This window comes from Thermobia domestica, chromosome 8, assembly GCF_964235325.1.
Source record: "Thermobia domestica chromosome 8, izTheDome1.hap1.1, whole genome shotgun sequence".
NCBI classification, from domain to species: domain Eukaryota; kingdom Metazoa; phylum Arthropoda; class Insecta; order Zygentoma; family Lepismatidae; genus Thermobia; species Thermobia domestica.
Window position 1 is genome coordinate 111,603,379 of NC_137461.1, and position 27,299 is coordinate 111,630,677.

Here is a 27,299-nt window from a genome sequence, read left to right on the forward strand (position 1 = left end):
TTTATAATATAGGGCTCTTTTCTTACTAAGTTTAAAATTCCACATTTTTATCTGTTCTTCCTTTTCTTTTTCTTCTTCTCTCGCCTTCTCTCTCTCTCTCTCTCCCTCTCTGCCTCATTTCTAAAACTCTGTGAAATAGGCATCCATTGGTTTCAATTTTTCATTCTGTGTGTTTCAGTTTCTCCCTAAATCAACTTATGAATCTTGTTTCGTCTCGGTTTTGTTATTTCATTTTATCGATACTAATGCATGTGTAGTTTGACATTAGAATTGCGTTCATGTTGTTAGCTAATTTTAGTATGGGATAGAAGAAAGGAGGAGAGAGAGGGGATCTGTTTACCAGACACGATTATGGGATAATAAGGTGTATATTGGGTGGCCTAGCTGCACGGCGTTAGCTGTCGCAATTTTTTTGATGCGGAGTGTACATTCTGCTATAACATCTGGTACACTTTTCGGTAGAACATAACTAGAACACGATTGTATCAATGTCTCTCTTTGTTTGGGACATTGTCCCACAGTCGACACATATGACAAGAAATCTCTTAATCAATGGGTCAAATTTTGATAAAGCGTGAAAATAACAAACTTGTATTATGTTCCTCGTCTTCTGGAACATATAACGTACTCGAAATATAGGAAAATACCTCCAGAATTTCGTATCTTACACACAGTACACATGCCAAGACAAAGACGAAAATGAACCAATTGGCACATGTAATAGTACTGCTGGAACACCATACATATGAAAACTTAAACGACATGAGAAATAGGAACAAACGTCTTAAAGCTCTGATTGTTTACAACTGTGCAGTAGGAATAACAAAATGAAACACAAGCATGTCGGGAGGCTGTACAAGAGCGCTTGCGAAACAATGTGGATACTCCTCAAAGAAATGAATACAAAGAAAGTGAGGTTCCCCGGAAGCCTCAGGGCTAGAGCGCTCGCTTTCGCTCGCATGGTTGCAGTTTCCAATCCTGCAGTTATCCCACGGCCTCAGATTCAAGACCGAAGTAGTTAGTTTCCTATTTTCGCAAGTGGGACGGTGTCCCAGCAGCACTGGGACATGTTGACATTTGTCCAATAGCTACATGTCGATATCAATACACACATTGGCCACATTTCAATATCGATCATGCGATCCCACTAGTGACATTCATTTAGTTTATTCAACTTCTTAGTGAGTCCCCTTGCACAATTTCAACTTGGCCTCATTTGTTGCATCCTTATTGGAATGCAACCGTGCAGATCACATTGCATCCGATTGATGAAATATTATTGGTGAATTGGCAATGGCTTTCATGTTCTTGACGCTAATCCTTACATATCCGACGCTTTGAACTCACGTTTACTGAGTTTGAGTGCATTTCTGGACAATTTTTCGTTAAGTGTTTCCACACATGTGAATCACCCTGCTTCATCTGTTGTGCTCTACCGATACTCCAGAAGTCTTTCTAGAGCAATTGAGTACAAATTCGCTATACTTAATACTCAGAACGTCACTGTTGGCCAGCATCCGTACCTGGTGGTTATGCAACCACACCCAACGGGCATGAAGGTGTCCGTCATTTAGTATTTGTTCAGATATCGACTTAATACAAACGAATTATTGTTACCTGGTAGAAACCCTATCAATTCATATCCATTTAGACCAATTTTCATTTGGCAGATTATCCGGGACTCTCTACGTTCCTTTGGGGAATCCCTTGCGTGTGCATGGTAGGATTGTGAAACATGCAAAATTCAATACAGCAGGGTTTTGTAAATTAAAGTTTAGAAAATAAAAATTGTCGTTTTTGAAATTGAAAAGCTTACAAAAAATGTAAGACTCACTTTTATTCTTTAAGGTATAGGCTTCGTGTTATACTAGTTGCTGAGAACGTTTGACAGCTAAGAGTCCCATTCGTTTCTTGTTATGGTTCATTGAACATTGCAGCGTTTCGAAACTTCGCTATGTTCAACCTGAAGTAACTCAAAAGGGACATATAAACCCCGAATTCTGACAAAAACCTTAAATCCTTACTTCCATAATAACAAGTAATTAAAGTTTGACACTGAGACTTGACAAGTTTTTGAATTGTGTCTTTTTTATGGTAAAATTTGTATTATTAGCAAATAAAGTACAACTAAGTTGATGCTTTATTTTGCAACTAAATTATAAATGTAAGGTATTAAAGCATATAGTATAGTTCAATTGTGTATATTATTTTACTGTAATAGAATTTTACTACGACAAATTAATCGTTAATCATGTTTGGATGCAATAAGTATTAGAAAATGAATGGTGTTTTGTCTCATGTATATTTTTAGCCTGTGAAATTAATGAAAAAGTAGACACCGTTTTATTAATTGGAGACCTCATTTAGCCTACTGTTTAATCAAAATACAGTAGAAAATAAACAAAAATCTACTTTTTAAAAGTCTATATGATGCTTAATCAATCCTCAATCTGTTGCCTTTGTGTTGAAGCTAAGGCATCTTCCCATGACATCAACTCTTCATCAGATATCGGGGGCCGCGGTGGCTCAGTGGTAGAGCGGTCACCTCTGGTGCTTGGGGTCCCGGGTTCGATCACAGACCCCGCCAAGTGAACTTTGTGGTGGAAAAACACCGTGTGCGTGGGTTTTCTCAGGGTTCTCCCGTTTCCTCCCACTTTCTTCATTCCACCATTTCATTCATTACTCATCATCACCGTCTCCTTTAGCCTAACCGGCATAAGTGTGGGACGTAAAACTCAAAGATTTCATTTTTTTTCTTCATCAGATATCCATTTGATTTCGGTACTATCAAAAAAAGTGCAATCAAACAGCATAAAGTTACAGAGAATATTTGATTTGATTCTTGCAAGAAAATTCCACATACAAGGTCATTTCACATGTTTGTATGTCTAACTCGAACAGATATCAAAAGTTAATATATTTACATTCAAAACAGTTTACTGAACACTACAGCAATTTAAGAACATGGTGCATATCATTGAAAGTACAAGATATAATTTCTTACATTTATGATAAGCCATGGTAAACCGGAAAATTGAATAACGATCTTTCTATTTACTTTTTTCGTCCACAGGGTTCCAAAACTTCTTACCAAATCTCTAAAGATGAGAAGGCTTGGGTGCCATATAGTAAGGTCCTAAAGAAACTATTATCAAGCGAGTTCAACACTGCTGCAGGTCGAAGCTTCAACTATGTACCGAGAGAAGTCAACTAGTTTCAGCAATGACATTTCAAGAAGATAACAAGAGAAAGATTCACATTTTTTTTCTTTTGCTTAAAGTGTAAACTGTATAAATAAGAAGATATACCACCATAGTATTACTAATTCATTATTTCGATTTTCAACGCAGTTTATATCATATTTGCACAGCGGATCATTTCTTGTAAATCCGCCACATAAAAAACTCATAACGTAAAAACTAGTCATGTTTCACTGATCAAGTTTTAACCCGTAACCAATGATTGCTCAGCGAAAATTCTAAATTTGTCAAGTGTGCCTTAACCCTGCATCCCTCGCGCGGGGTAAATATGACCCCAGAGGGATATTATTTAATTGGCTCTCCTAGACAGTTGGCAATTCTGACCCGGCCACCCTACTAGCTGTCTGTTGTATTGTCTACTTCAAGGCCAACAATTAGTTAGTTGTTTACTGCAACATTTTTCGTACACAAAAAAAGGTTAATAGGCTTATAAAGTGGGGTCACTGTGACCCCACGCGAGGGTTCTTGATACCTAACACCGCGCGAGTGGTGCAGGGTTAAAGATATTTCAAGTTGAACATAGCTTATTTTCAAAAAATTACAATGTTTGTAGACTCATAATAAATAAAGAACGAGATTCCCAGATATCAAACTTTTTAAGTGAAATAGCATATCAAGAAGTAGTATCTAGAACTATTATATTTCTTAATTGCTTAAATATAAAGACTAACGAAAATAGGAAGGTGAGAACTTGTGAATAGTCATTGACGCCATTCAGAAGAAGAAGAAAATGGGTTTGCAGAAAGCAGCATCTACGTTCGACGTGCCTAAGTCAACATTTCGCAGAAGAATGGAAGGAGAACACATTCAAACATCGTGAATAAGAAAAGTAATTGGAAGATTCGCTCAAGTTGTACCATCAGTCGTTTCTCGAATCCATACAAATAAGACAAGGCTTCTCTTCTGTTGTATATTTACAATACCCATAAGTTTTTTTTTTTAGCAATTGAGTAGGGAACCGGTGAAAACCCCCACAGCCAAAACCCCCACACTCAGAAATGTCAAAACGCCCACACAGACGGTCATAACCCCCATACAAATGGACAAATCTCCCAAACACATGAACGGTCATAACCCCCACAGCCAAAACCCCCACACTCAAGAAATGTCAAAACGTCCACACGATCGGTCATAACCCCCACACAAATGGACAAATCTCCCAAATACATGACCGGTCATAACCCCCACAGCCAAAACCCCCACACTGCTAATCGGTCATAACCTCCAACGGTCATAACTCCCACACAAATGGACAAAACAGCCACACATAGCAACGGTCTCAATCCCCACATAAATGGACAAAACCCCCACACAAATGGACAAAACTCCCACATGCAGAAATTGTCACAACTGCCACACAAATGGACAAAACCCCCACACAATCGGTCAAATCTCCCACACTCTGAAATGATCCTTGGTGTAAGTCTTGCCCTTGTACTTTTTAATAACATTTTTTATTCCACTTAAACTGATGTTGCAACTATTCTTCTTGCAGTGGGCGTCGTGAAGAGCCGCAACAAAGACGTGCAATCACGATAATTTCAGAGTGTGGGGGATTTGTCCGATTGTGTGGAGGTTTTGTCCATTTGTGTGGCAGTTGTGACAATTTCTGCATGTGGGAGTTTTGTCCATTTGTGTGGGGGTTTTGTCCATTTATGTGGGGATTGTGACCGTTTCTATGTGTGGCTGTTTTGTCCATTTGTGTGGGAGTTATGACCGATCGTATGGGCGTTTTGACATTTCTTGAGTGTGGGGGTTTTGGCTGTGGGGGTTTTGACCGTTCGTGCGTTTGGGGGATTTGTCCATTTGTGTGGGAGTTATGACCGATCGTGTGGGCGTTTTGACATTTCTTGAGTGTGGGGGTTTTGGCTGTGGGGGTTTTGACTTAGACCCATTGAGTACACCAAGGCCAAAAGATTGTCAATGTTAAGTCTGCCACGGCATTGAACAGATCGTCTCCAACCATTAGATATGTCTTTTCTTGGACCACTTAGGGTTTTGGACAACTTTGATATTATTAACAAGAAGTACAAACGTGGTTGAAAATACAGAAAGAACAGTAACTCTTTGTAAAGTTGCCAGTTTGCTTTCAAATGCTTCTTTGGACTGCAACAGCGCAAAATACAATTATTGGGTTCAAAGAATGTCGAATAAATACTTTGAACCCAAATATTTTACCATTACTATCTATCAGGAACTATAATGGATTGCCCTATCTCAGTGGATGAAAATGAACCGTATAGTGTTTTGAATATACTGTGTGAGCTTGTCACAAACGAGCAAGAAAAAATGAACCTTCAGTTGAGGATATACCTTCTTCAACACCACGTCTATGTACAAAAGATCTGGATATGGTGTTAGAGGTTTCTGTAACTGCGATATCTAAAATCATTATTGAACATATTTCGGCAGTACCACTTGATCTTAAAAGGACATGAACGCAGGAAACAAATAGGGGTATGATAAAGGAAGCCTACTTCTTACACGAAGCCGATATGTTATGGAACAGTAATGGCAATGTGCTATTTTTTCATGCCTATAAAGGCAAAGTGGATTTACGGAACATTTTTAAAAGAATAAAATTAAAAGTTTTAACAATAAACAATCTTATTGACAACCATACCTGAATAACATTCCAAAGAAGAATTCTCAAGAGGAACGCGAAAGCGTATATTTTCTGAAGATATATTTGAACATAATTTAAATACAATGTATGCCTCTTTGGTTTTGTTCTTCTAGTAATGCATTGTTCTACAAGTAATGCTAGAGTACTTGTTTCTTTTTGGCTGAATGGGAGTTTAGCGTCTTTTTCAGCACAGAGGGCATATGAGATGGGAACCTATAGCGTAACGTGGAATCCAAATGTCAGTTTCCTACGGAAATCGAATGCAGGTATCCGCGCAAAATTTCCGTACGCTATTCACATGGCCGCATATTTGAGGTTCACAGGATAGTGTGCTTTTATCACATTAAATTAAAGTACAGACTCACAGCAGGGTCACTGCTTCACAGCAAATCCGACAAAGAGGCATTGATTCATACAAAACGTGCGTGGCAAACCGACCTAATTAAAAATATTGCAAAATAATGCGCAAAAATCAAAAGACGCAACAATGGAAGATTCGTTGAGATCAATGATATAGACATAGTCAACATACAAAAATTGTATACCATCAAAAGCAAACTAACATCACTTCCACGGGCAGCAAAAATAATAAAAGAAGAAAATGATCCAAAGGAACAACCGTGATGATGAATAAAAAGATTGAAGTATTAAAAATTGTCCAATTTTGTGATGAATGAACTGTATACAAAGAAGTAGCATTTGGTATTAAATCTTTTTGTCTAATAAATTGTTATTTTCAATTTAGTTTAAATATACAGGACTTTATTCAATAATTGCAGACAATAATTCGGCAAAATCCAGAGACAAAATCATTATAACAATAGATGCTAACGCTAAAAATGAAATCAAATCTTTAAGTTCACCACCCAACTAGCGAAACAAACAGTCAACTGGGTAGTTCAAGATAATATAACAAGAAGTGACTACTAAGTTATAACGTTCATCATAGAAGAAATTACTTAAGGAAGAAAACATGAAAACTATAAAATTCAGAAAATAGATTTGAAACCTTTTGGAAAGAAAATACACCTAACACAAATTGATGATTATGATGATTTAGATATCTTGTTATTGGAAATAGAAAACAAAAATCACTAAGTGAATCAATTTCTGAAGTTAAAATAAAGAAAAAATACAATGATTTTTGGTCCCCAAAATTAGAAAGATTTAAAAGATTGCAAAAGCAGAAACGAAAAGTTACCAATCTACTGTAATACCCATTCTGAAGGTGTGAGGATTAGAAAATTACAGGATACCCAAACAAAATTACACAGAGGAATTACTAAGAGCAGAAAAGAAGAGTTTGGAAAACTTGCTAAAAAGAAAATATAGAATAGAATCTATGGGGCTTCCCTACAAAGTAACAACGAATTGACAATTTAATGTTACCAACATTAAGAAATGAAGATTAGTCACACACACACACAAGAGAAGGAACATTACACAATCTAATGAACAAATTCTTCCCAATGGATAACTAGGATGAAGAAACAGAACAACGAAAATTAAGGAGAAAATATAGCAAAATTGACCAACAACATGATACAGAACAAATACATTTAGAAATTTCAAAAGAAATAATAAGAGTACTACAAGATTGGAGCACATAGAGCAAGTTAAAATTACAATATATATATATATATATATATATATATATATATATATATATATATATATATATATATATATATATATATATATATATATATATATATATCTGATGTTTGAGTTAAAATTGGCAAGGGCCCTATTATCAAAATTGGGTACGAAAAATTAAAAAAATAAGTGTTTTAGATATCTTTTCATTCAGATTGACGAAAAGCTAAATTGTTGACAACATACAAACTACATCATCAAAAAAGGTCATAAGGTTACCAATAAATTAATAAACATAGCATGCAACAAGCACAAGGTACAGTCCGCGGCATAAAATTTGTTACAAAAATTTTAAGTCCAAATGAATAACAAACTCTTGCCCAGTTTTCTTATGCATTCCCGCAATACATATATCAATCGATTAGTTGCTTCTAGTGTTTATTCCAACTCCTCCCCGTCCTCCACCTCTCCTTGTCTAAAGCAGTGTGTGTGACGTAGTACACTCTTTCCATTCAGCTGAAAAAGAAACAGGAATCAAGTTTACAACGTTATAGCTTTAAAACAGTCTTTTCCATTCGTTTGTTCTGAAATATTTTTAAGAGCCTAAATTAAAGGAAAGTCACACAATCTTCCCAGAGCTTCATAAATATATTTAGTTTCACTCTTTTCTTTCTTTAAAGAGCGCAAGCTAGTAAGATGCTCCCTAAGAAATCTATGGAAATTGCCAAGAGCTCTAAAATATCTACGGACAGAACCGAGTTTTATTCAATGAATCATTTAATTTCTTTTCAGTAAGTGCAAGCAAATGTTTCAGGGGCGTTATTTGGGCAGGACAGGAGGGTGTAATTCCCCCTCTCTTGAGCTTCATAAATACGAATTTTTTGATCAAATGTATAGTGATACACTAATAAAAAGTGAAAATCTTATGTCGCCGGAGAATCCCCCCCCGAATAAAGTCTAAAAGACACTGGTTTTAACAACAAACCTATAGAGTTACGATAGCACATTGCTAAAGAGCTTACATTTGGTTTCCAGAGTCGAAGGTTTGATCTCAAGCCATTTGACTTCCTGGGTGACATTGAGAGAGAGAGAGAGAGGGATTCATGTATGGAGACAGAGAGGGATGATTTGTATACACAGATTTAGAATTGGGGAAAAAATGATCGGACAGCATTCGTATTATGACGAAAATTCTGATTTTGTGAAAGATAAGAAGGGAAGTTTTCGAACTGCGAGGATCACATTAGACAGTTGTCGAATTAATGTGGAGAACTCTTTTTAGAGCATCAGATGATTACGAAAGGAGAGAAAGATCAACAGAACTGAGGAATTAAGATTTTTAAAAAATCTGGTTTCGGCGACGGGTTTCGAACCACGAACCTTATGGTCATCGAACCATGACTTTATCCATTCCGCTACGGAGAATTCTATTTCTCATTCACATACGTTTCCCTTAGCTGCGTTGAAAGCTACTTTAAGGGGATATTCCAAAAGTTGACTCGGTAGATGCGCCGTTCAGATAGAACATAAACCTCTTGTAACTTAGTTACAATGTGCAAAATGAACTTCCTGTTCTTCAGGACGGTTTTTAAAGCTTTAAAATTTGTTACTATTGTTTTAATTAAGTGACATTTGATAGAACCATCTGATAAAGTAGTGCCAAGCCCTGTGCGTCATTGTCTGTTAGGTGAATGGTTAATGTAAGTTACTCCTACGAGGATGGTCCGAGCTTCCAATCAAGACCATTCTTATTGATTATTTGATTTGAGCTACGCTCATACTCTATATTCCACAAGTTCAATTTTGAAGTAATGTAGTCACAGCTAGTTTAATTCGAAATAATTTTCCAATATTATATTTGTTACTAAATTTACATTGCACTCCTCACTTGTTTGTAGCCCTGCATAAATGCAAAATTGTTTTAAAAGTATATTTTACTTTCAAGTATTATTGATTTTTTTTAAATTGTCCTTCAAATTTATTTTATAATTATTTTCTATTTCTTAATTATAATATATTTTCTATTTATATTGTATTCTATGTTACACGTTTATTATTTATACTTTATGTCTTACCTTTGAAGAGGAGCTTTTGACAATTCAGAGCAGCAGGGACATACACAGGATGCAGGCCTTTGCGATCCAGAGCTTTTGCCCCCACGAAATCACTTCTTTTTTGTTTGTATATATATCTAATTTTATAGATGGTGATAGCAGGGGCGGATCCAGAGAGTGTGTTTGGGGTGATCGCATCCCCCAGAATAGGGAACTTTTTATTCTTTTTATTTAAAAAATAAAACATATCCTAAGTATTTTTCATCTTTGCATTATAAACGTAAATTAAAACCTAAAGTAGATAGGCCTTACTTTCTTAAGAAAGTTAATTCTACAGAAGAGCTCTTTCTCATTTTCTATTTTTTTCTTTTCTTTCTTTTCTTTTATTTCCTTTCTTTCTTTTTTCTTTTTTTTTTGCAATCCGCTCTGACCTTGATTTGACTTCGAACGACCGCCCCTCCCAAACAATCATCCTGGAACCGCCCCTGGATTATAGACATTTTAGTAAAATGTGCCCTCAATCGCTGAAATAAATTCCTGTGAAGCTTTCGATCGCTGAAACAAATTTCTGTCTACGGCCCTGGAAAACAGTGACGATTTTAGGGAGTGATCAGTTAGTAATGCCTCCCTGGAGCAACGACACTTCCCCAGAAGTCATATCTCCGATAATTCAGAATGTGATTTGTGAATTATCACTTTTCACTCTCAGTGTCTTGAAAGGAACTGTTCTGAAGTATTTACTGGTTCTCCCTATGACCCCATTTCAATATGGCCAACCTTGGACATATACACATCTGAAATATCACCTTTTATGTCAGTGATCCCGAAAACTATCCATTCGACACAAATATAGGATATTTTCGATTCTTTATTCATGTCAACCTCCCATTGTCAACTCGAAGCCAACCAAGGCTTATTTTGGACTTACGCAGCATCCACAGTGTCACTTTTCATCTTTGCATATGAATTCGACACTAATTTCGTTCGTATTTGACTACTTTTACATGTCACCTTCACCTCTTGGTAGGGATTTTTTCAGTATCTCGCCCCCACAACTATGGAGAAATTTCAACCAACTAAGTATAATTATAAATTATCATCTGAAACACAACAGTACGGGTGATCTTTTTCGGAGAGGAATTCGTTAACTACTGTTTCAATATAAATGTATTGGCTTATTTTGCTCTGCATGCTGGAGATTGCCAAAGAGCTAAACTTCATTCTGTACTACTGTCCTATGAATATAGTGGTTTAATTTACTGAATACTCGCTTAGATGTTGCTCCCGTCACAGAAAAAGTGATATACAGTTATAAAAGAAAAATGAAATGAAATATCTAATTTTTACGTCGCACCATTATGCCAACTATGCTAGTGGAGAGAGTAATGGTGAGAAATAAATGAAATTGTTTAATGAAAAAAGTGGGAGGAAACGGGAGAAACCCAAGGACACTCATGCACACGGTGTTTGTCCATAATGAAGTTCATTCGGCGTGAGCTGGGATCGAACCAAGGACCCGATGCACCATAGGTAAAGTTATAAAAGAATAGACGTCTAAACAAATACGGAACACTACTATCAATGAGAGTTATATAAGATTAGATTTTTAGTTATTTCATTCTAAGTTAAAATTTCAATCAATCTTGTTCTTCATTACTGTCCGAAAACGTAAAGTTGTTGCTGCAAGGACGTGATAAATCTTTTCAGTAGACTTCGCAATCCCCTCCACAGCTTTTTTTTCATGTAAGGCTAAAGTAGTCTCATTTTAGACATCGAGGAAAAATAGTGGAATTACGAATTTTCAATGGGCCCCGTTTTACTCTGAGCTCCCTCAACGCACTGCTATTAGTTACGTCACTGTTCAGGATGCATGATGCAGATTCTGCTTTTAGGAATACTTTCTAAGGCAGTACGAGTTTTTTTTAACTGCTGTGTGAATTAAGTTGTATTTGCTAGAAGTGTCGGTTAAAGGAAACTAAAGATCCTACACTCAAACACAAATAATCTCTTTCGAAACTCTAATGGAAAACGAAACGAATCGTCCTAAACATGTTACGCTTTTGAAAAGAAAAAGAGCAAAGCAGTACTTGCACATACGCTTAATGGTGTTTCTTGGATACAAATTTATAACTTACAAAAGTCATGTTCACGTCATGGTTTGATAGATGAAGGGTTAGTAAAAGGAATTCTTACGCTGGTGGTCGTGGGTTCGAATCTCTGCTCTTCTTGTTACTTTTTTCTCTTAGCTACACTTAGTTTGTGCATTCCAATCCTCGAAGTTTGGTTTGGATTATTTATGGAAGCAGCTAGAGAATTAATTGTAGTCGAAATTAGTTTCAAATATGAGATTATAATTACATATTTTGTCTTTAACTTATTACGTATCAATTTTTATATCAAATTTTCCAGTCTTTATTTAATTCATTTTCCGGTGTAATACAATGAACATTTGCAGAGCGACGTCAGTCGGACGAAAGTACTATATTACATTGTTACTCTAATATACCTAGGTATTTGTTCATATATTTATAAATCGTTTACTAAGTAAAAACGTATGGCGGTCCACATTATGTGTCATATAATAGACCGTACGAAGGCGGACATAGCAGAAGGCGTATTGCAAATATCCCTGGTGATAAAAAGTAGGGGTCTTCTTCACTAGATTCGAACCACTGTTACAGGCGGTTTTGGTTTACATAGCAAGCATAATAACACTCGGCCACCAAGTCTCGCACGTTAGCCTCTTTATTAATGCAGAATATACTGAGACACTTACATTCACTGGTGTCGCGTAATGTATTTCATAAAATTTTGTTAATAAGTGGGTCGAATTAGGTAGCCCTCGAGAGGGCTGATGGTGTTGTGGGCGAGCATTTATTAATAGTGTGTATAATCCCCTTGGGACTGGATTACAGCTGCCATACGCCGTGGCATTGAATCCACCAGGCGAGAGATATACCGTTGGGTGCAACAGATCGACCACGTATCTTCAACACGCTCCCAAAGATCATTAGATGTTCGTGGAGGATTGTTCGACCAGGTTTCCCGCAATGTTCTTGCAACAGAGGCCCACATATTTTCAATAGGGTTCAGATCTGCTCCATGAGGAACCCAGTCAACTATTTCGACATCAGGTTGCCTCTGCAACCATGTCGGAACCACATTTGAATTATGTATCGAGCTATTGTCCTGTTGCAAATATAATATGCCGTCACCTACATGAGCTTTTATTTCCGGAAGCGTTTCATCCAGATGTTCCACATACTTGTGGGCGTTTAGGCGACCAGGAATCCTGTAAATTCCTCCGAAATTTGCAGCCTTGCATATCCATGCCCAACAATGGACAGTTACATGTCCCATTCCACCAGAACGGGAAACGTATTCAGAGGCATACCTTTTTCCAGGGGGGCGGTAAACACGCTTCGGCCCGAAGTTTGCACTGGAAAATATTTTTTCGTCTGTGAAAACGACCTCGTCCCACACATGTGCAATATTTAACTGTGCAAACGCCAGACGGTCAACCATGTGGTCTTCTGTTAGTCGCTCCTTAACAGCTGCCCTGTATGATTTCAAACCAAAGGATTTGAGTCTACGACGGACAGTCGTAACATCGCCTGGGAAATTGGTTTCCTCTCGTAACTGTCGGACAGACATGAAAGGGTGCTCACGGCATTGGGCAATTACACTCTGGTCTTCTTCGGCAGAGGAAACTCTTTGTCGCCCACTTCCTCTTTTACGTCTTACATCTCCTGTTTCCTCATATCTCCTCCACCACCTCCGTGCTGTAGCACGGTTAACGCCATATCTCGCGCCTGCCTCGCTATAGTTCATGCCCGCATGCTCAATTAAAGCAATCACGCTGCTTTTAACAGAAGCTTCGTAGTAAGCCATTTTCACACCAGAAGCAAAATGATAGCTTTGCTTAGGTGTTTGAACGGAACGTGCTTCATGTGACGTCACGTAACAAGGCGGAGTTTCCTCTCATTGCTGTAGACGATATCGTACGCCCTCTGCTGGGTGTTTCGTGACGGAAAAAGTGCTTTTAAGCAGTTCATGGCGACCGCTTTGAAATCAAATGTAAAGTATGAAATTAAATTTGTCATATCTGTAGTTTGGTGTAGAGACAAAGCAAAATTGGAAACCAAAGGTTTACGAACAACTCAGATTATTAATATAAAACAAGTCAAAGATTATTAACTTGTATTATCATACAAGAAATGCGAGAATTTTGAAACAAAGAAAAATAACTTAGAAATTTGCAACTGAAGACAAAAAAACTAACTTAAACACACTAAAGGGTATGAGTAGGGGGATTAATGGGGACGTCAGCAATGAGGCTATATGTCCCCGTCTCGATTAACGCGAGGGATGGATTTTACCATTTCACTTTGACGGAATAACGTAGAGGATGGAGAGGAGAGGGAAGATACATAACAGCTATAAATATAAAAATAAAAGTGACAATGTTCGGTGATGAATAACTCTTGAACTACCCGATCGTTCTCAATCACATTTTGAACATAGATGAAATTCGAACCTGGGAAGCTTTCTGTTATTTCATTTTGATATTAGAACTTGCGGAAGAGGAGGGGAGGGTAAATATATGAAAATGAATAAAACTTAATAACTCTTGAACAATCCTACTGATCCCAATCAATCAAACATTCAATATAGATAAGGTTCGGACCTGGGATGTTTTCATTTTCTGCCTTGACGGCACAATGTAGGGGAGGGGAAGGGGGGACTATGTAAAAAAATAAAAATAAAAATTCGGTCTTGGTGACTTCATCACGCTTAAACCACCGAACTGATCTTAATCAAATTATCAACATAGATGAGGTTCGGACCTGGGGTGGTTTTTATCATATCCCTTTGAATAAAACTTAACAACTCTTGAACCACCAGACCGATCTCGATCTAATTTTCACCATAGACGACGATCGGGCCTAGAAACTTTTGTTTGAATATTTTCACTTTGACGGTAGAACATAGGAGAGGATAAGAGAAGGGGAGATTAATATATAAAAATAAATAGAACAACTCTTGAACCCTCCAACAGATTTCGATCAAATTTTCAACGTACATGACATTCGGGCCTGGGATAATTTTTGTCATACCGTGCCCCCAACATAGAGAGGGGAGAGGGATACATAAAATCATCGAAAATGGCCAATATCAAAGAGTGCTTTAGTAATAGTAAAACCATAACATATTACTATTTTTCTTTAATTTAGCCCAGCGAAATCGGGGTGCGACTTAGATTCGAGGACGTCTTAAGTTCCAGTAGTTATCGAGAAATAATTAAAGATATTAACGTGTTATTGAATTACTTTGCTAATAATAATAATAATAATAATAATAATAATAATAATAATAATAATAATAATAATAATTATTATTATTATTATTATTATTATTATTATTATTATTATTATTATTATTATTATTATTATTATTATTATCATTGAAGATTTGATCTTTCAAATATTGAAAGATCAAAATATTCAAATACCTTAAGACAATTAAACGTGTGTCATCGCCGACTAATGATCACCAAATTTCTAAATTTAAACAAAATATTCACACATGGTTCCGACTTGAGAACCTCCAGATTATTAGCTAGCGCCTTGAGCACAGATCCACGCTCTATATGCGCTAAATGGTATGTTTTAGTATGTTTAAATTAGATTTCCTTGCCTCCAGTTACAAAATTCTAAGTCAGTATTTTTCGTTCTTTCATAATTGCTTTCGATGTTTTTTAATCATATAAGTCAATAATCTTTGGCATAGTTTATATTGATAACGTGGTTGTTCTTAAACCTTTCGTTCGCAATTTGGTTTCTTCTCCACACCAAACTACAGATATGATACGTTTAATTCTCATACTTCTCATTTGGTTTCAAAGCAGTCACCATTATCTGGTAAAGCAATTTTGTTCGCCACGATTCATGAGTTTTGTAACAAAACACGTCAAGAAATGAGTTCAATGAAGGCTGCAAGAGTTTATAGCAAAGTTGAGTATTGTAAGCTAGTGACAAGCATGTAATAACGTCTCGTATTTGAAAATAATGTTAGCTACTTTTAATTCACTAACTGGTATTAGATTTAATTCAAGCTTAAAGAATTGGAATGAACAAACTCAGTGTAGCTTAAAGAAACAAAACGTAAGAAGAACGGACGAGATTCGAACCCTGGACCACCAGTACAAAAATCCTGTTCACTAACCCCTCACCTAACAAGCCATCAACTTCTATAAGTTTTAAATTTGCAAGCAAATGATACCATTATACGTTTGTGCAATCAATGTTTTGCTGTTTTCCTCTTCAAGAACGTAACATGTTTACGACGATTCGTTTCGTTTTCCATTAGAGCTTCTAGAGAGATGATTTGTGTTTGAGTATAGGATCTTTTGTTTCCTTTAACCGACAGTTCTAGCAAATACAACTCAATTGAAACAGCTGTAAAAAAAAAAAAACTAGTACTGTCTTAGAAAGTATTCCTAAAAGGGAGAAACTCCATCGTGCACCCTGAACAGTGATGGGACTGCGTTGAGTGAGGCCAACAGCAAAATGGCGTCCACTGAAGATTCGTAACTCCACTTTGAAGGGTTTTAATTAATTTCACACTTTTTCTTCAATGTCTAAAATGTAACTACTTAGCCTTAGATGAAAAGGAAGTTGTGAAGGAGCAATAGACAGTGAAGTCTACCGAAAAGATTTATCACGTCCTTGTAGCAACTATTTGCAGCAACTATTTCCGGCAAACGGGAATAAGTACATCAGACCTAAGTTTTCAGAAACGCTAAAAAACCTTCCCGATGCGTATTTGTATTTATTTCAACACGTGTATAACTGATTAATTGCAGCAAAAGAACTGACAAACTCTAAGACAAGAAGAAGAATCTTGTATTGTAGCACTGCAATTGGTGAGAAAAGCTTAAAAGTGAAAAACATATTTTTATGTACTTACTCCCTTTTTCCAATCAGTGGTTCAATTATGAGCCTATATTTTTGTGGTGTTAAAAATAATAATAATAATAAGAAGAAGAAAACTTATTAACTGGTAGGTTACGCTGGACTCTTAATTGTGTATATGGAATAATGGAACGTGGGGTTATACAGAGGATTTTGGATTTCTGTTGGCGATCAATTAATCTTTACCCTAGTAGGGAATACTGGTTGGTCCGGATTTCGAAAAGTAATGAAGAACAAGATTGATTGAAATTTCAACTTAGAATGAAATAAACAAAAATCTAATCTTATACAACTCTCATTGATAGTAGTGTTCCGTATTTGTTTAGACGCCTATTCTTTTATAACTTTACCTATGGTGCATGGAGTTGTTGGTTAGATCCCAGCTCGCGCTGAATGAACTCTATTATGGACAAACACCGTGTGCATGAGTGTCCTCGGGTTTCTTCAGTTTCCTCCCACTTTCTTTATTAAACAATTTCATTCGTTTCTCACCATCACGGTCTCCATTAGCGTAGTCGGCATAACATGGGACGTAAAACTTAAATATTTCGTTTCGTTTTTCTTTTACAACTGTATCTCACTTTTCCTGTGACGAGAGCATCATCTAAGCGAGTATTCAGTGAATTAATCCACTATATTCATAGGACAGTAGTACAGAATGAAGTTTAGCTCTCTGGCAATCTCCAGCATGCAGAGCAAAAAAAGCCAATACATTTATATTGAAACAGTAGTTAACGAATTCCTCTGCGAAAAAGATCACCCGTACTGTTGTGTTTCAGATGATAATTTATAATTATACTTAGTTGGTTGAAATTTCTCCATAGTTGTGGGGGCGAGATACTGAAAAAATCCCTACCAAGAGGTGAAGGTGACATGTAAAAGTAGTCAAATACGAACGAAATTAGTGTCGAATTCATGTGCAAAGATGAAAAGTGACACTGTGGATGCTGCGTAAGTCCAAAATAAGCCTTGGTTGGCTTCGAGTTGACAATGGGAGGGTGACAGGAAAAAAGAATCGAAAATATCCTATATTTGTGTCGAATGGATAGTTTTCGGGATCACTGACATAAAAGGTGATATTTCAGATGTGTATATGTCCAAGGTTGGCCATATTGAAATGGGGTCATAGGGAGAACCAGTAAATACTTCAGAACAGTTCCTTTTTGGTGCGTTTCAAGACACTGAGAGTAAAAAGTGATAATGCACAAATCACATTCTGAATTATCGGAGATATGACTTCTGGGGAAGTGTCGTTACTCCAGGGAGGCATTACTAACTGATCACTCCCTAAAATCGTCACTGTTTTCCAGGGCCGTAGACAGAAAATTTGTTTCAGCGATCGAAAGCTTGACAGGAATTTATTTCAGCGATTGAGGGCACATTTTACTAAAATGTCTATCATCCAGGGGCGGAACCAGGATGATTGTTTGGGAGGGGCGGTCGTTCGGAATCAAATCAAGGTAAGAGCGGATTCCAAAAAAAAAAGAAAAAAAAGAAAGAAAAAAAGAAAGAAAAGAAAAGAAAAAACAAATTTAGAAAAGGAGAAGTAGCTTTTCTGCAGAATTAACTTTCTTAAGAAAGTAAGGCCTATCTACTTTAGGTTTTAATTTAAGTTTATAATACAAAGATGAAAAATACTTAGGATAGGTTTTATTTTTAAAATAAAAGTATAAAAAGTTCCCTATTCTGGGGGATATGACCGCCCGGACGCACTCCCCTGAATCCGCCCCTGCTATCATCATCTCTAAAATTAGATATAATTTACAAAAAAAAAGTAGTGATTTCGTGTGGGCAAAAGCTCTTGATTGCCAAGGCCTGCATCCTGTGTATGTCCCTGCTGCTCTGAATTGTCAAAAGCTCCTCTTCAAAGGTAAGACATAAAGTATAAATAATAAACGTGTAACATAGAATACAATATAAATAGAAAATATGTTATAATTAAGAAATAGAAAATAATATAAAATAAAGTTGAAGGACAATTTAAAAAAACAATAAAACTTGAAAGTAAAATATACTTTTAAAACAATTTTGCACTTATGCAGGGCTACAAACAGTGAGGAGTGCCATGTAAGTTTAGTAACAAATATAATATTGGAAAATTATTTCGAATTAAACTAACTGTGACTATATTACTTCAAAATTGAACTTGTGGAATATAGAGTATGAGCGTAGCTCAAATCAAATAATCAATAAGAATGGTCTTGATTGGAAGCTCGGACCATCCTCGTAGGAGTAACTTACATTAACCATTCACCTAACAGACAATGACGCACAGGGCTTGGCACTACTTTATCAGATGGTTCTATCAAATGTCACTTAATTAAAACAATAGTAACAAATTTTAAAGCTTAAAAAACTGTCCTGAAGAAGAGGAAGTTCATTTTGCACATTGTAACTAAGTTACAAGAGTTTTACGTTCTATCTGAACGGCGCATCCACCGAGTCAACTTTTGGAATATCCCCTTAAGGTAGCTTTCAACGCAGCTAAGGGAAACGTATGTGAACGAGTAATAGGATTCTCCGTAGCAGAATGGATAAAGTCATGGTTCGATAACCACAAGGTTCGTGGTTCGAACCCCGTCGCCGAAATCAGATTTTTTAAAATCTTAATTCCTCAGTTCTGAAGATCTTTCTCTCCTTTCGTAATCATCTGATGCTCTAAAAAGAGTTCTCCACATTAATTCGACAACTGTCTAATGTGATCCTCGCAGTTCGAAAACTTCCCTTCTTATCTTTCACAAAATCAGAATTTTCGTCATAATACGAATGCTGTCCGATCATTTTCTCCCCAATTCTAAATCTGTGTATACAAATCATCCCTCTCTGTCTCCATACTTGAATCCCTCTCTCTCTCTCTCTCAATGTCACCCAGGAAGTCATATGGCTTGAGATCAAACCTTCGACTCTGGAAACCAAATGTAAGCTCTTTAGCAATGTGCTATCGTAACTGTATAGGTTTGTTGTTAAAACCAGTGTCTTTTAGACTTTATTCGGGGGGGGGGATTCTCCGGCGACATAAGATTTTCACTTTTTATTAGTGTATTACTATACATTTGATCAAAAAATACGTATTTATGAAACTCAAGAAAGGGGGAATTACACCCTCTTGTCCTGCCCAAATGACGCCCCTGAAACATTTGCTTGCACTTACTGAAAAAAAATTAAATGAATCATTGAACAAAACTCGGTTCTGTCCGTAGATATTTTAGAGCTCTTGGCAATTTCCATAGATTTCTTAGGGAGCATCTTACTAGCTTGCACTCTTTAAAGAAAGAAAAGAATGAAACTGAATATATTTATGAAGCTCTGGGAAGATTGTGTGACTTTCCTTTAATTTAGGCTCTTAAAAATATTTCAGAACAAACGAATGGAAAAGACTGTTTTAAAGCTATAACGTTGTAAACTTGATTCCTGTTTCTTTTTCAGCTGAATGGAAAGAGTGTACTACGTCAGACACACTGCTTTAGACAAGGAGAGGTGGAGGAGTGGGAATAAATACTAGAAGCAATTAATCGATTGATATATGTATTGCGGGAATGCATAAGAAAACTGGGCAAGAGTTTGTTATTCATTTGGACTTAAAATTTTTGTAACAAATTTTATGCTGCGGACTGTACCACGTAAAATAATGAAAACATATCACGATACAATCTTAAGAGCAACCATGAACTACGCTGCCAGTGTTTCAGCCCACAGACTATTAGAGAACAAAACGCTGAAATAGAAAGTAGGAAGACCCCAAACGAACATTATGATAAGATTAAGTGATGCATTCAGCACTACACCAAACAATGCTTTGGCTGTTTTATTGGGGCTAAAACCAATGAATTTAATAATAATTCAACGGGCAGCAACTTACTGGTTTAGAAAGAAATAAAATCAGACTACTGGATTTAGTAGACAGACAAATCGACAATATAGAAGATATTTAAAAATTAATAATGGATATATGGCAAAGAGACCGGTACAATTCGGAAAAAACAAAGAGAACATATAACTTAATCGCGAACATTAGGAGAATATTAAAGTGCAAATGTAGAAAGTAAAGGACTTCGGCGCATCATCTGCTGTTGAGTCCGCTACATGAAGATCTATCAAGTAATCGGAACAACAATAAGGGTAAATGATATTGAAGAAATTATTGCAAACGAAGGTGACTACACCGTGATAAATAAAATTGTGGCAAAGCATTCTGAATGTCGTAAATACATTATCAAAGAGAATAATACAGTAAGAATAAACTAATAAGTATATATTGAAGTTATGGACATAGTTAAGAATATTATGTATAGTTCCGAATGCGTAGTCGTGTGAATGTGTCTTTCTTCACTGACCGGATGACTTCTCCAGAAGTTGTGGGTATTCCGTGTGTCCCGGAAGCAGCCGGGAGTGGGATTGTGACTTTGATGTATCCCTGGTATCAAACCGGATAGGAACTCCGGATGAATCACGCGAGAGTGATTGTGAATCGGTGATGGGAAATCGTGTATAACTTTAATATATAAGAAACAGACTTACGATCTCAAGGAATATAACGTAATATGATACAAACAGCTAACTCGAAAAAATGCCAACCCTGTGGCCGTTATTTGATTCTCTTGCGTACGCGCTACCACCGGTCCTAGCCTATACGGCAGTAGGAGACAACTGACCAGGGTCCGCACTAACAAGGCAAGGTACCCAAGTGTAACACAATTGTGATAAGATTGCACAGACATGCGAAACATCGAAAAAGAAGCGATATGTATTTTTTATATCGGCCAACAAGAACATTCAAAAGGTAAAATAGGGGCACCAAAATTGGGTCAAAATGAGATTATGTGGAATGTAGCAAGAACGAGAAGAGATGTCGGAAAAGGTTAAGTTTACGAAATACTACCTATAGTGGACTCAAGGCAATGAAGTAGAATGCACCCATGCGAAGAAAGCAGAACATCGGGAAATGAACCAATCACGTGTACAATATTGTCGGAATGTGTTACGAAAATTAGCGAAAAGGGTGGTAAGGAGCAGAAAGAAAGAAGGAACGAAAACAGAAAATACGTGTTATTGCTTTGGATACATATGTTGCCCATATACGAGTGAAGCAGATTCATCTCAATGAACGAAGATGGGGTAACACGCAGGAATGATGCAAACGCCGTTCGTGTACACAGTCAGCAAGACAGTGCTGCGCAGTGGGTTGCATATATCGCATACTGGAAACAAGAATGAGATGGATGTTGGAAATGAAAATGTGTTTAGGCAATAGTAACACAAAAACAAAAATGTTATTGTTATGTTGTATGCGTATTTTCGTAGGGATGTAATGTTGATTCTCAAGCGTGATACTGTTGCTGTTTATCTTACGTATGTGGACCATCTGCTATTACATTCTGTGCGCTATGCAATTTTGTTCCATTACACGATAACTGCAAACCACTGTACAGTACTGTCTTGCTGGCTGCCTATACGAACGGCGTTGGCATCCTTTGTAATTAACTACATACAAATTTAATTTGCGTTTTGACGTGAACAGCCATATTCAGCTGTGAATAATATTCTTTAGTGAGTAATTATTTAGGCATGAACACATTTTGTTCTCAGACTGGTTTCTAATCAGAATATTAATAATTTTGTTTTATGCCTTAATACTATAACAATAGTTACAGTAACTATGTTTCATATATTATTTAGTACAGGTTACCTTTCACGAAAATGGTTTTCTTTTCTTCGTCCTTCCTACATCCATCTTCAGCTTCGGAGGAGACAGATCGAGCTTTTGTCTGGTTATCCTGTTTCGTTGATGCTTTAACCTGCAATAGTTGTCAATACACAGATATATGATAAGTACATTAAGTACGTATAGTATAAACATATATTTTACAAGCAATTCAACCACTGACTGCCCAAAAGATGTTAATATCGCTTTGAGCCTAATTCCAAAGCCTATAATAGTTTTATGAACACAATATATTGTTAGCCTGGTCTACTCTTGTACGAAGAGAATGTGGGGATAGTAGCAAGAATGAGAAGACCAAACTAATCTAAGAGAAATATCTGTAATTTCTATCTCAACATGCCCCTGAAAGTTAGGCAAGATGTGTAACATAAAGTTCAAGAATAGTTTAGTTCTGATCAATGAAAGCGTTATTGAATTCAGAGAAAAACATTTTGTTCATTATAACAATTTATTGGTCAATGAACTTAGTGTTCTTAGATTTGACTCGTTTAAATATCTGAAAGGTCATGAGGAATAAAAGTAAGGAAATCTGGCCATAAGAATATCATACCTGGATTGCTTCTGGTTCTATGCTGTCATGAAATCTCATCTGCAGTTCAGCTTCAGATGTTATAAAGCGTCCATGGAAAGATGAAACTCGACACTCGTAAAATATACGTGAATAAAGCTTGTGTACGAACTTTCCGAAACTTAGACTGAAATAACTTATTCCGATCCGTTACTTTAGATATAAGTTCGTATCGTAAAACAACATGTCAGATTACTATTTCGACACGTGATCTAATTGATATGAATCTTAACTTGATAACTCTCTTAAACTTCTCGTTGACTTCTGAATAACTGATTTTTCTTTCCAAGGAAACGGTTTTATATAATCAAGAAATGAGGTTGCAGATATCGGAGATATTTAATGACAACAACAGACTCCAGTTAGCACGTGGAATTCTTGACAAACTCAATTGGGACAGAATATTCTGCTGACCAAAAATCCTTAGAATCTCCAGACACAATCTCTCGGATGATTTAAATTTTGTTCATCTAAGAAAATTTTAAAAACAAATAGATACACAATTCTTACAAAATTATAGACATTCTGTACTCAATTTTGAAAGTAAAAAATTTGATCCAGTGGTGATTGTTTGACAGACATAATAACCTCATTGTATGAATTCTCTTTTTAACATTATGCTAACTAGGTTGCAGTATTTGCTTTTCGTAATAAAGATAATAATGCGTCAGCAAACTAAATGATTTTCATAACATGATATTGTTCTTATTATTTGTATGACATGATTTTAATGAACAAAATGATGATGTAGATAAAATTAATTTAAATAACATAAAATATTGTAACTTTACCAAGAATTGAAGTCTAATACTATAACATCTAATAATATCCCATAAATATCCTAAAGTATCATATGACATCCCATAACATCCTATAACATCGACTGGCGAGTAAAACTTCGACACATTCGTGCTGTCGAAAATAAAATAAAAATATAATTTGCATAAAATAATATATATATATATATATATATATATATATATATATATATATATATATATATTCTTGATATTATATAAATAAGAGGAAAGATAAGTGTAAAAATTAATGTCGATGTCTGATTATTGCTATTAAAATTGCACTTGCAATGTTCAAATGTTAAAGATAATAATAATATAAAGTAATTAAAATCTTGCAGATAAAAATACTGTCATTTATATACATATATTGCGCAAATATTGTCTTTTGCTTTATGCAATATTAAATTTGTAGTATCCGTTTAGCACACAAGGATGCGTAACGATAAAGTATGTTTAATGAGTTGTCCCAGGACGGGCTGCCATCTAACGACGTAAAAACAAAACATTAGAACGACACTACAATGAATCACAGATAGCATAAGTCACGCCTACTACCAATAAATGAAAGTTTGCGATCTTTCTTTTTATCGGCGGGATGAGTTGTGATTCGCTTTTACAGTTAGTAAGATACTTTGTACCTACGCCAAATGTCACTTGATATTCTGAAACAGTAGTTCACACACAAGTGGTCGCATCTTTGATAAGAAATAATTAAAAGAACAAAAATAATTATTTTTCTTGTTAACTTCACTGCATTTTGCACTTAAACACAACGAACACAATTCTCCACTGTTAGATTTCTGTGAAGCTTTCCACTGAAAACACTATTTTTAATAAAATATTGGCCATGACTTTTCACTAGTTTAATCGCTTGTAATTACTTATGGCGTAAAAACACATAACAGGGGTTGCACACTGTAGAGTGATGAGTGGAAGTAATTACGTATTTCGAGAAGAAGAATTGGGTTATCGCAGTCCTTTCTGCAATGTTTGCGAGGGGGAATCCGTGTCGTGCGTCTTCCAAAATTTTAGTAGTTTTCCTGGTGAATGTCTCGGTGTGGGTTGGTGATATATTTTCACTGAATTCGAGAATCCATTGATGATAAGATGCATTCACACTGCGATATAGTTTTATCGTCTTTGAACCATTTAAAGTCACTGGGTGCGTCCGTTGTTGATGGAGGTGATTTTCTTCATGTTCGTGGTATGGCCAGAAAATTTGGGAAGGGTTGGGGTAGGGATAGGGATTCAGATAAAATAAATCTCAGAAAAAGGTGTTGTTAAAATTTTGTTCTGTTGGTGAAAACAAGATTCGTTTAAATAGATAGTGATTATTACATGAATGCTTGACCGTGATGAGCCTTGGCCTTGTGTATAAGAATGTAGGTCAGTGTGAGTCGTGCAAGAATGCGCTTGAAGGAAATCGTGTTGAAGCGTTGGTGATGTTAACATATAATAGTTAATATAAAAGATCGTTGTTCTTCTTAGCTTTTCTCTTTCAAAATCAAATATACATTATAATTATAATAAAATTAGGGGAATAAGAACTCCTAATACTAATATTGTGGTGTGAAGGATTACCATAATTTGTATGCGTTGTAGAGAAACTCGTAAACTAAGTATAGTTGGAATGTATTAACTATGATGCGAAATAAATAACTAAATAATTAATCGTGGCTTAAACACTAGGATGTAGGTTCTAAAATATTGATGTTAATTTGTTGATTCCATGTAGCTCGTGAAAAGTTAAAGTCAAAATAGGTAACACTAAATGGTATCTAAATTCATAAATAGTATGAATGTTTAACCATTATATTATCTAAATTATACCGTAGTACAGCATCTAAAATCAAATATTTGATCGATTTTCTTAAACTGTATTTATTATTATACTTTTCATTTAAAAATGGCAACTTATAAATATGCTTAGCATATATTCAAACCATAAATTAATATTTATTGTAGCTAGGTGATTAATAGCTTAATAACATAAATAATCAATAATTAATAACTTATTAATCTGTCAATAGCTTTTAAGTAATTGAATATATCAACATATCAAATGTTTATAGCTTTAGTTTCTTATTTTTGTCTTTGTGTTTCTAAAAATATTACGCTATTAAATAGAAGATTAAATATGAATCTTAGATCTATGATCTTAAATTTTACCTACTTATGAACGATAAACTTCGTTACAGATATGAAGCTTAGTATAGATATATTATTATTAAATATTTGAGCTTTATGGAAACCAAAGAAGTGATAGAACCTTAAGAGTTAGTGTGTATGGAACTTACGCGCTAGAATAATGATGGATGGCTACGCGCTTACAATTAATGTACATGGAATCTTACATAGGTGAGTACCATAATTTATTTTAAAATATCAATTTATTCTTTATTCTATTAGTTACATCGTTACTACAATGTTTATATATGTGACTTTAAAACCTTTTTTTAAACGCTAGAAGCTAAATTCAATCATGAATTCTGTGGTATCTCGTCGAAATCTTACATATTTGAGTACGGTCGCCAGCATTTATTTCTAGTCTTTTGCTATAAGCAGCCTACTTTTCAGTTAGTGAAATCCGAGTCTACAGCCTCAAATAACAGATAGAAACAAATGTAAAATTTCAAGTTGATAGTTTTTTTAAAATAGCTGAAGTCAATCATTTTCTTAGCCAATGTTTTTTTTGTATTAGATTATCAAAGGTACTATATTGTCTTCAAAAGACATCCCATTTTCTGAATGTCAGAAAAAGGTGTTAAGTTTCTGAGAAGGTCTCAGCCGTGCGCACCGACTCGCCCGGTAAAAGAAGAACAATAATACTACCATAGGATAATCAATATTCTTTTCTATTTTTAATTTAGTTCTCGCATGCCTCATTGTATAATTTTAATCTTCGGATATCGAAAGTGTTGTTTCTTTTCGTTTAAATCTTTTATTTTATATGAATTTTCATTCACTTTTTCTAGTATTTCACCTATTAATTTATATTTGTTGGAAAAACAAGCTGGAATTCCGGGTTTCTGTCCTAGTTCTTTAATTAAAACTCGTTGACCTGGAATGAAATTTTCTTGTTTATATTTCTTTTCCATGTATCGTCTCTGTTCTTTATATTGCTTTTGCAAGTTTTTGTAAGCTAAATCGCGAGCTTCCTTTAGCGCTGTGAAACGTTCTTCGTTTTCTTTATGATTACAAGGTAAATCAAAAACGTGATCTATTTTGATTCTCGCATCATAAGCATGAAGAAGATATAATGGAGAAAATTTTGTCCGTTCATGTACATGGGTGTTCAAAGTAAATACTATGCTTGGAAGAACGATGTCCCAAAAATTTATCTTTTTATCTACGTAGTGTTTTAACGTATCCTGCAAAATTGCGTTTATTCTTTCTACTTGACCTATTGAAAAATGAGCTCCGGTATCAGCAAATTTCAAAGATATTCCGAATCTTTCTGTCATTTCTTCCATTATTTTGCCTTTATGAGCAGAGAGACGGTCTAACAAGATCTGCCTTGGGATTCCAAACTTTAGTATTAGTTCTTCGTATATAATTTGAGATTTCGTCTGCGCATACATTAGAAATTGACTTGGCGATGATGTAGCGTGTGGCCATGTCAGTCATTACTAGAATGTATTTGTGTCTATGGGTTCCAGACAAAGAAAGGGGTCCTATTTCGTCGAGAACGATCGACTC

The 27,299-nt window shown here is 35.6% G+C and overlaps 1 protein-coding gene across 1 annotated transcript in view; it reads right to left on the reverse strand.

Annotated features, from left to right (window-relative positions):
* LOC145692256 (RNA-binding protein 4F-like) overlaps positions 1-27,299 on the reverse strand; it is a 343,186-nt gene that overhangs the window by 68,307 nt on the left and 247,580 nt on the right. The window contains exon 6 of the mRNA XM_081767552.1: positions 22,197-22,305. Within this exon, the coding sequence (XP_081623678.1) occupies positions 22,197-22,305 (109 nt within the window). The remainder of the gene's footprint in view (positions 1-22,196; positions 22,306-27,299) is intronic.